The following is a 10,000-nucleotide window of genomic DNA, read 5'->3' as shown; positions in this document are numbered from 1 at the left end:
GATTGATAGATAGATTGATATTGTGTGTGTGTGTTTGTGTGTGTGTGTGTGTGTGTGTGTGTGTGTGTGCTTTCAAGCACACTCTAAAATGTAATCCACCATTCCAAATAACATTTTCATACACGTTTTAAAACAGTACCGTTTTATTTCAGGATCTCAAAACAATATTGTATTGCAAATAATCTGCCATGTAGAATAAAAACATTTAATTTGTTCTTTCATTACAGACGATTATAGTTATTCACTTTGTGCAAGATGTACAATAATGGAGTGGAAATACAAGAAATACAAAGTATGACCTAACACAGGGATCATTATTGGTCATTAAAAAATTACAGAACGCCAGGACACCTGAGTAACTTTTATCACAGTGTCTTGATTGATTCTTACAGTACAAGGACAAGGTCATTTTTGAAATATCTTGTGATTGGGTCTTGCTTGTGATAAGGGTCTTGTTCACAGCCATCATCCAATCGTTGCCTCGTTCATTTCGTGGGTGCTGACCTCTGGTGGGACATGGTACCCGTTGCTAAGGGCTGCTTTGTTCTTTGTTGCCACACTATCATCGATGTGGTTGCCGTGGTGAGGAATGAAACCCGTCTGCAGCTTGTGTTCCAGGCTCATGTGATTCTGAGGAGGCAGACCGAGACATGCCCTGGGAGAGACAGGAGGAGACATTTAAATTGTTGTGATTGGATAAAAGACACAGGATGTTTAGATACAATACTATGACTAATGGTCTTAGTGGTGACCAAAAAACTGTGGTCACCACTATAAAAGGAAAGATAACTGTTAGGAAGTCATTTTATAACTATTACACCATGTCCTTAGACTATTATAAAGGCCTCTGACGGCTAATGAGATAAGGATGTGATTGCCATTCTAGTCTAATTGTAGTAGTCATTATCTAATCCCTTTGTGTACTTTTCCTATAAAGTGCATTGTATTGCATTGGTGTATAAAATGTGCTATACAAATAAAGCTTGATTTGATTTGAGTTTGAACTGCCCTGACCTCATGATGTTCTCGATGCTGGCTCTCTGGCGGAAGAAGGCGTTGACCAGAGGGGCTCCAGGGGGGACCAGAGGGGCCTTAAGGAGGTAGGAGAGCAGAGCCAGCACGCTGTGGAAAGACTGGTACCCCTCCTCCCCCTGAGGGCGGACGCCCACACGCTGACACAGCTCTGTCAGGATGACCAGGTCCAGGATGATAGGGCTGGCTAGCAAAGAGTCCTGGGAGGGAGAGACAGGAAAGGGTGGGGACAGAGCAATAATGGGCCCACACACATACAGTAGAAGTATACACACCATAGAGATATATCACTAGATGATGCAAAGCATCAGCTACTCTTCCTGGGGTCCACACAGAACATAAGAAATCATCATTTATTCATCATAAATGAATCATCATCATATTGATTGTAAGTCGCTTTGGAATAAGGCGTCTGCTAAATGCCAAAAATGTAAATGTAAATCATAAAAACATATAACATAGAAGAATGACATCAACATAACATCACAGAACATATAACAAAGGAGAAAAGAAAGACATCAACATACATAACAACAATTAACCTAAATAAATACAAATAAAATAAAAGTTGTCAATGCTCACACAAGAGAATAACCAGCTGCCTTTTCCATTCATTACATTTGTGACAGGGTCTGGCGAAAAAGTCCTCAAGTAGGGCAAGATAATTTGTCTGTTTTTTTCCAGATTATGAAAGTGCAGATTGTAAGCTATGTATGTATGTGTCATACATTGAAAATAGTTGAAGAAGATATACTTATTTGAATGTTGGTACGCCTCAAACCAAATACCAGTGAAACTCGCTCTGAATCAAAACACACACAAAACAGCTGCTAGTAGCTAGGAGCTAAAACATCGCTTTGAACATCTAACTGCATGTTTAGCACATCACAACATCCTGATAGAACGTCAATGCTAAAAACACATAATTACATGATCACCCAGTCCTTGCTTTTGAACACGTCCTAAAACGTAAGTTTGTTTACAAGCCATGTATTACTTACCCAAGTATTTAGTGGTCCTAAAACTGTTATATCGAGTGGGTTCTTCAACACTTCAACTTTCGTAATTACTTTTTAAATGTTCTTTTTAAAGAAGCTTTTTGGTAATTTGTGCGACTTAAGAATTGTCAACATGCAGACCTTTTCACCAGAGCGTGTCACATTTGTGACAGCATAAGGACCATCAACGCATGGTCTTTTTCTTCAGTGGGGTTGTCTATAGATGGCTTTCATCTACTGGTGCCAATAAATTACTGAACTGAGACACTGGAGGTGTGTTGATACTACCCAAGCTCTAGCACAGTAGTTGGCAGTGAAGATAAAGAATGTTGACTACATGACGCTCCCCATATAATCACAATTAATTTAGGGGAGTGGCACACACAACATATGCAGTCCCACCTACACACACACACACACACACACACACACACACACACACACTATGCAAAACACACTGACCTCACATGTGTTGTGCAGTGCAATGGTATTAGTTCCTCCCATCATTATCTCAGAGGTGTATTCATCCATGGCCCGCTTGCTGTCTCCCACATAGGGTACATACTTAATCACCACCTGTATGCACAGAACTGAGCTTAGATCAGATGCTCTTCTCACACTACCAGTCACAGAGACAGAGACAAATCAGGCCAACTGATCCTAGATAGGTAAAAACACACTGATTGACGAAAAGTGTTTTAAAGAGATTACTTTTAGATACACACACACACTAAAAAAGTAAACGCACTCTTTGTGAACAAACACACAGAGGCACGCACAGACACATACACACGTACACATGCACACACATACACACACATCCATGCACGTGCACACATCCATGCACGTACACACACACACACACACACACACACACTCACACAGTGGTCTGGTTTTTCCCCTGGGAGGTACAGTATTGGGTTGGACTGAACCATGTCGTCCACGACGTTACTTTTGGAGATCTCCTTGGAGCGGAATTGCTGCGGAGCCGACAGGTTCATCCCGTCATTGTTGCCAAGGTGATTGTAGCTGACGATGGCAGTGGGCTGTCATGGCAACAGACATGTTTGATTCAGTTTGTTAGTTCAGTCAGATTAAATACACATAAAATGTTCTCAGACACCAAATGCTGCTTCGAAACTGCCATATCACATCATATCCGCTTTGCCTCTCTTCTCACCTTGATTCCTGCACTGATCAGAAAATCCACCAGTACAGATTTGATCTTGGTCTGGCCAGACTTGAAGTCATCCCCCCCAATAAAGACCCCCTTCTGCACAGCCAGCTCCACAGCCCCCGGGACAAATGTGTTCTGGGGGGAACCGTTGATGTAGGCACAGCCCTCCTGTATACTGGCCACCGCAAACAGAGTGGAGGGGGACACCTCCGCGCCAGACTGGGGAAGACGGAGTACGTAACACAGTTAAGTTTTGAGTAAATATTCACTGTACTGTAAAATGTAGACAATTAGGTCTACTAAAAAGATATACTCAAGTTGTTTCAATTCTCAATGTTTTTAAATGTACACTTGGTATTTACAATTATTGTGTACCTCTTTAAATAAATGTATACATGAAATGAAAATGAATATATAATATACAACCTAAGTGGGCACAGTCCTCATGAATGCTCGCCATTGTAAACAGTGAACGTTGCACTGGTATAAGTGTAAATGTACCCCCCTTGTACACATTGTATTCAATTATTTAAAGACTCTGGTGGCCTGATGTCATATATTGACTTTGCACATCACACATTTACATGACATTTTAGTCATTTAACAGACATGAGAAAGGGTATAAAACAATGAACCCAATAATTCCTAACACTGGTTAATATACACTTCACTGTATTCATGAAAACATGACCATAGAGGGTGGGTGGGGTACACACAGATGCAGAGAGCAGGCCATTTGATTACTGATGCTATTTCAGGCTGATCGTAGCCTTTGAATCACAACACCCAATATTCACCATCTAGGAGGGGTTACAGTGTTAGGACTAATCCTTTCATCCTCTAAGCTTTATTAATCACAATTGTGATATCAAACAATGTGATGAAGATGATGATGGTGGTGGATCATAGTTTGGGTGTTAGCAGTAGATGAAAACATCACATCTGCCCTTTTTTCAATTCAATTTCAAGAATCACTGATTCCTCACCTCTCCTATGTCCTCCACTCACTTCCTTCTTAAAAAGTATTGGAGGAGAATGTTTAAAGGTCTCATATTATGAACAACTCACCTTTTCAGAGCGTGTGCTATACATTTGGGTCTCTGATGACCCTACTAACACAGAAACTGTGAAATAAAGCAATTCAGTCCGGTTTTTGTGGGCTGCGTATTTCTGAAAACAGAATGGGATTCAACAAGCCATTCAGTTTGGCTGCCTCCGCCTACGTAAGCTGGGGTCTCATTAGAATTATACAGGCCCCCATCAGAGTATCTCCGCCCATGACAGTACTATCAGTATGTTTTGTTGGAGAGAAACAAGAACTGGGGCAATTGCTGAGAAAACATTGTTTATCGTCTCCTATTCTGGTAAGACATTTACTCTTCCATAATCAAAATACTGTGATGAATATGTTAGTACAGTTAGTCTCATCCAAGTCTCATCCAAGTCATCTGCGAGTAGGCTTAATAAATATATATATATACTATAATTAGACGTAGGATCACTCATAGGTTATAAGGTTGCTATTAGAAAGAAATAACAACGGGAGGGCTGAATGAATATCTAACATGTTTTTTTTCTGAATTGTTCATATTCCGGGGGAGTGTTTGAATGTTTTATGTATTTACTGTAGATGTAGCCTATATAATACATCTAACAATGTAGCACTGCCCATCGCTATCGATTTAGCGCAGTTTGGTCGTTTGTTTCCTTTGTTCTGCTCTTACAAATAGGGTATAAGAGTAAACTGGGTTAGCTAGCTAGGTACTGTTAGCTGTCTCAGCCAGCTAGTATCTCTCTCATCTCAAGTTGTGCAAAGAAAGAGGCATTCCTCTGGCATGAGAGGAACTTGAGCACTACAGGACCTCACCTCAGGCCTGGGCTGTGGGGAGAAGAAGCTCATTTGGATTTACAGCGACAGCCACCACCTTTGACCTCTGAACTGTGAACCCCTCACACCCCTCCCCTGTGATCCCTCTGTCCCCCACCTGGATGGAGGCGAGCAGGTTCTGGGCGGTGTCGTTGACCCCAGGCGTGATGTCACAGAAGCGTTCTGTGTTGGCGGTCCACAGGACAATTACTTTGTCCACGCCACTGGAGAGACGGAAGTCCTGGATGTCCGCTCGGATCTGCTCCACCTGGATAGGGAAAGAAAAACTCAATCCAAACCATTCCTGTATATTCATATTAATATAATAAATAATAATATATGCCTTTTAGCAGACATTTTTATACGAAGCGACTTACGGTAGTGAATGCATACATTTTTCCTACTATATATGGTTCCAGCGGGAATCGAACCTCGCCATTTATATTGATTTGACACAAAACCCATGAACTTGCATTGTAGTTACATAGGCAAGTGCTATTGTAGTGTTGGTAATCACTGATTGGGTTAGGGCACTGGTGGTTAGAAAGCACATGGCCATTATATGGCAAAGCATTTCCAGATAGTGATGACAATGACCAAAGTGACTATGGCGTAAGGTAAATGCTAAATGGGATACTTGGGACAACCCATCTCTGACTTCCCCTGATTGACGGTGAGATTTAAAATGGTTACGGTTAGGGTTTAGTACAGGGTAAGGTTGTCTCAAGGACCCTACTTAGCATCTACCCTATAGCATACCTGCTCAGCCATGGTTCCTGTCAGGATGTTGTCGGCTCGGCTCTCCTGGTTGGCAGCAATGAAGTCTGGGATATATATTGAGGGTCGGGGTTTGAAATGGTTCATATGCGGGCGGAGCTTCTCCTGCAGTGACCAATCAAGTACCTCTGCTCGCTCCATTGCACGGCCCAGGTCCAATGATGAAATATCCCAGCCTTATAAACACACACGGAGGCAAACATGCACGCACACACACACACACACACACACACACACACACACAAGCAAGCATCAGAGATATTACACATAGAGATATTGTTTGATGATATTACACACACATCAAACAAATCTACCAGCCACAACTACCCAACTCACTGTACAGTACTTGCAAATGAGCTGAACAAGTTTCACTGCAGATTCAAACTACAGTCTGCCCCCTCTGCTACTGCCCCCCCTCCCCCCAACCTCCCCTCCTCCCCCCTTCCCATCCCCTCCCCCCACCCCCTCTGCCCACCCATACCTCTCTGTCTCAGAGAGAGAGGTGAACCGCCCTTTGCCCCCCCTTGAGGCCCTGTTGAAAAGTAGGGCTTTGGGGAGGGCCAGGAAGATCATGGCTGACCCCGCACACCCAGGACACGGTCTTTTCACCCCGCTCCCCTCAGGCAGGAGGGTGCGGTCTCTAAAAACTGTGAAGGCCCGACATGCACACAGCTTTTTCCCCACAGCCATCCGGCTCCTAAATGCTGCTGCCCCCCCCCCCCCATAATATTTATATTATTTATGACTCTTGCACTATGATGTTGGTTTGCACTGTCTTGTCCTGTCTTGCACCTGTCCTGCTGTAAACCGTGCTCCACTGTCCCAAACCAAATTCCTAACATGTTTATGACATGTCATGGCAATAAAGTATTCTGATTCTACTATATGTTTAAAGCTTTCCTTTAGACTGTCTTTGTGAGGAATGGTATTTGGCTGTTAGATGACCTCTCTCCACCCCAAGGAGGAGTTGCCCCTGCGGCCTGCCCCTGGATGCACACACATACACATACGCAAGCACACACGAGTTTGTGCATGCGCACACATGCACACACACACGCACGCACACACACACCCCCCCACACACACACACACACACAAAGACACACACACACACACACACACAGCTGTCTCTGGGTCAGAGTTCAAACTCTCTGTAATCTTTACCGTCAAAGATTATATCATCAGGGTGCACCATTGGCAGAAGGTCACGGAAGGGCACGTTGACCTCCCCCTCTGCACTCGAGCCCAGGCACACGGTAGATGCCTGCAGGAGGGAGCCATAGTAGTTCGCTTTCTGGAGAGGAGGGGGTGGTAAAGATAGAGAGAAAGAATAAAGAACAGACATTATCAGTTTTCTCACTCTCTGGATCACATGTTCTCTTGTTTCATGTTCACCAATCACTGCAAATGAATACATGATATAACAATTGAGGGACAGATGAAATAACAAAAAAAGAAAGATCAGAGGAAGTAACAAAGAATGCCCAAATAAGGACAGGGAGTGTGTGTGTGTGTGATGTAAATGTTAATGTGTCAGAGTCAGTGTTAAGCTCTGAACTCTCTACTAAACCCTGTCGACATATCAGGGCTATAATAAGGTTTCTGCTTGCTGCCTTGGCGTCTGGGGGGGGACCTATCTCTGAAAAATAGAGCATGAAACTTCAATTATCATCGTCTAAAACAGCTTTCTTGTGAATAGCCATGTGAACAGCTATCTTACTGTACATAAAGACTATAAACATAACATAAATCCAAAGATTTGTATTACAATTACACAATAACACACAATCTAGGGCTTTACTGCACGCAACAGGTTCTGTGATAATGTGTGTGTGTGTTTGTGTGTGTGTGTGTGTGTGTGTGTGTGTGTGTGTGTGTGTGTGTGTCTGTTTCATCTGTGTTTCTCTCCATGCTTAATCACCTTCTCTCCTGTTTTGGTCCTCCAGGTGAGTCCCAGCCTGTTGGCTAGCACAGCTGCTGTGACTGTGGTCCCGTTGTTGCCCCCCCAGCCCACCAGCATCACCCCCAGCTTGGGAACACGGCGCTCCGTACGGAATGTCAGCTCGCTAGTGGAGGGGGTCACCTGTCGGGACAGGATGAAGAGGAGGGAGGGAGGGAGGGAAGTAAATTTAGACATAGAACATTGGTAATCCTCAGATTGGGGTGTGTGTGTGTGTGTGTGTGTGTGTGTGTGTGTGTGTGTGTGTGTGTGTGTGTGTGTGTGTGTGTGTGTAAGTGTGTGTGTGTAAGTGTGTGTTCAGTTCAGCCTCCTCTTATTTCACACAGAATAGACAGCACAGCACAGCACATTCAGCACAGTTGAATGATTGCTGCCCATTAGGAATATTGTTTCTGATTTATCCAGGATACGCAAGTATTATGTTGAACTGGGATATCCATCCCCTGCTCCTGGTGAGAGAGAGACTTACTGTGAGCATGCCCCCGTCTCTGTGCACGGCTGTGGTGTGGTAGGAGTACTGAGCCTCGATATGTGTGTCTGTGTACCTCACATTAGGACTGTTTATGTGGATGTTCTCGGACATGACTGTAGCCTACAGTGGAGAGAGAAGAGAAGAGGTAAGCACTGATATTGAATAATATCCAGGTACACACACACTATGAAAGCATGACAATGTCTTAAATGGACCTTGGGGTATATTTGGTTAATTTAATTTAAATTAACTACCTTATTATTATATTACTTATTATTCCAAAGAGAAGGCATGTAAAGGCAAGTGGCTTTGGAATAAAACACAATAGATTTACAGCTGTGTGAAAATAGGGTGAAATGTAAAAGAGCCTAGATTCCTGTCAAAAGATATGAATTAAGTTGAACAAATCACGGGGCTTTGCCATAAACGGCAGAATGTAACGACACTATATCTAAAACTTGGAACTATGACCCTCGTTTTTGGATGCAAACAGCAACCTTACGATTGCTAGCAAAGTTGAGTCGGAGCAGTCGGCTACATGTGGACTGTTTCGCCAAGTATATTTGACTCTGATAGTTTGCCAAGTATATAACTCTGATAGTTTGCAACGTATATTTGACTCATATTTGACAAATTTACCATTACGGAAACCACATTGGCCGCGCGTCAATGACATTGGACACCTTAATTCACCTTTATAATCTTTTAATCTTTAACTATTTGTATTGTTGTGTTTACTAATTGTGCTTTTCGTTTGACTTTTTATTTATCTATTATTGGGCCGGTTTCACAGACAAGGCTTAAGCCTAGTCCTGGACTAAAAAGCATCTTCAATGGAGATTTTACATTGAAAGTGTGATTTAGTCCAGGACTAGGTTTAAGCCTTGTCTGTGAAACCGGCCCATTGTTTTCTGAATGGAATGTAGTGTCTTAGAATATTGAGAAAAGCTATATAAAACAAATTATTTTGTATTAGTAGTATTAGCAATAGTATTATTATTATTATTATTATTAGTAGTAGTAGTAGTAGTAGTAGTAGTAGTAGTAGTAGTAGTAGTAGTAGTTTTAGTAGTAGTAGTAGTAGTAGTAGTAGTAGTAGTAGTAGTAGTAGTAGTAGTAGTAGTAGTAGTAGTAGTAGTAGTAGTAGTAGTAGTAGTAGTAGTAGTAGTAGTAGTAGTAGTGGATAGTGTACATAGCCTTTATTTGTGTGGACCAGCTCCTTCCCTTCTTGTGATTTTTTTTTAAAGTTTTTTTTTTCTTTCTTTCCTAACACCAGGGGAGCCACCCCTCCTAAATTTCGTTGTTTGGTACCTGTACTGTAGCAATGACAATAAAGACCATTCATTCATTCATTCATTCATTCATTCATAGTAGTAGTAGTAGTAGTAGTAGTAGTAGTAGTAGTAGTAGTAGTAGTAGTAGTAGTAGTAGTAGTAGTAGTAGTAGTAGTAGTAGTAGTAGTAGTAGTAGTAGTAGTAGTAGTAGTAGTAGTAGTAGTAGTAGTAGTAGTAGTAGTATTATTAACCGTCAGACTCTCTAACCCTAACCCTAACCCTAACCCTAACCTTAACCCTAACCCTAAATGCGGCCTAACTAATTAATGCAAGTGCTATTCAAAATGGAATAATCCCGAGAGAAGCCCCGACAGGCGCACATAACAGGCGCACCCCTGCGCCAGAACGAGCTACCCTGCCGTGTGAGACCAGGCTGCGTAACA

General features: G+C 42.5%; 1 protein-coding gene across 1 annotated transcript; it reads right to left on the bottom strand.

Annotated features, from left to right (window-relative positions):
* Positions 1 to 465: 465 nt before the first annotated feature.
* LOC308149819 (inositol-3-phosphate synthase 1-A-like) lies at positions 466 to 8,394 on the bottom strand (the record flags this gene model as incomplete). The annotated part of the gene is made up of 10 exons (XM_080522707.1): positions 466 to 655; positions 1,015 to 1,232; positions 2,493 to 2,606; positions 2,912 to 3,076; positions 3,211 to 3,426; positions 5,193 to 5,342; positions 5,834 to 6,027; positions 7,016 to 7,145; positions 7,773 to 7,934; positions 8,281 to 8,394. The coding sequence occupies 10 exons, from the start codon at positions 8,392 to 8,394 to the stop codon at positions 466 to 468; spliced, it is 1,653 nt and encodes a 550-aa protein (XP_080378833.1).
* Between the last annotated feature and the right edge of the window lie 1,606 nt (positions 8,395 to 10,000).

The sequence above is a fragment of the Nansenia antarctica genome (genome assembly GCF_963989245.1).
Source record: "Nansenia antarctica genome assembly, chromosome: 1".
Classification (NCBI taxonomy): Eukaryota; Metazoa; Chordata; class Actinopteri; order Argentiniformes; family Microstomatidae; genus Nansenia; species Nansenia antarctica.
The sequence above is the reverse complement of the archived record's forward strand: the minus strand, read 5'-3'. Positions and strand labels throughout refer to the sequence as shown.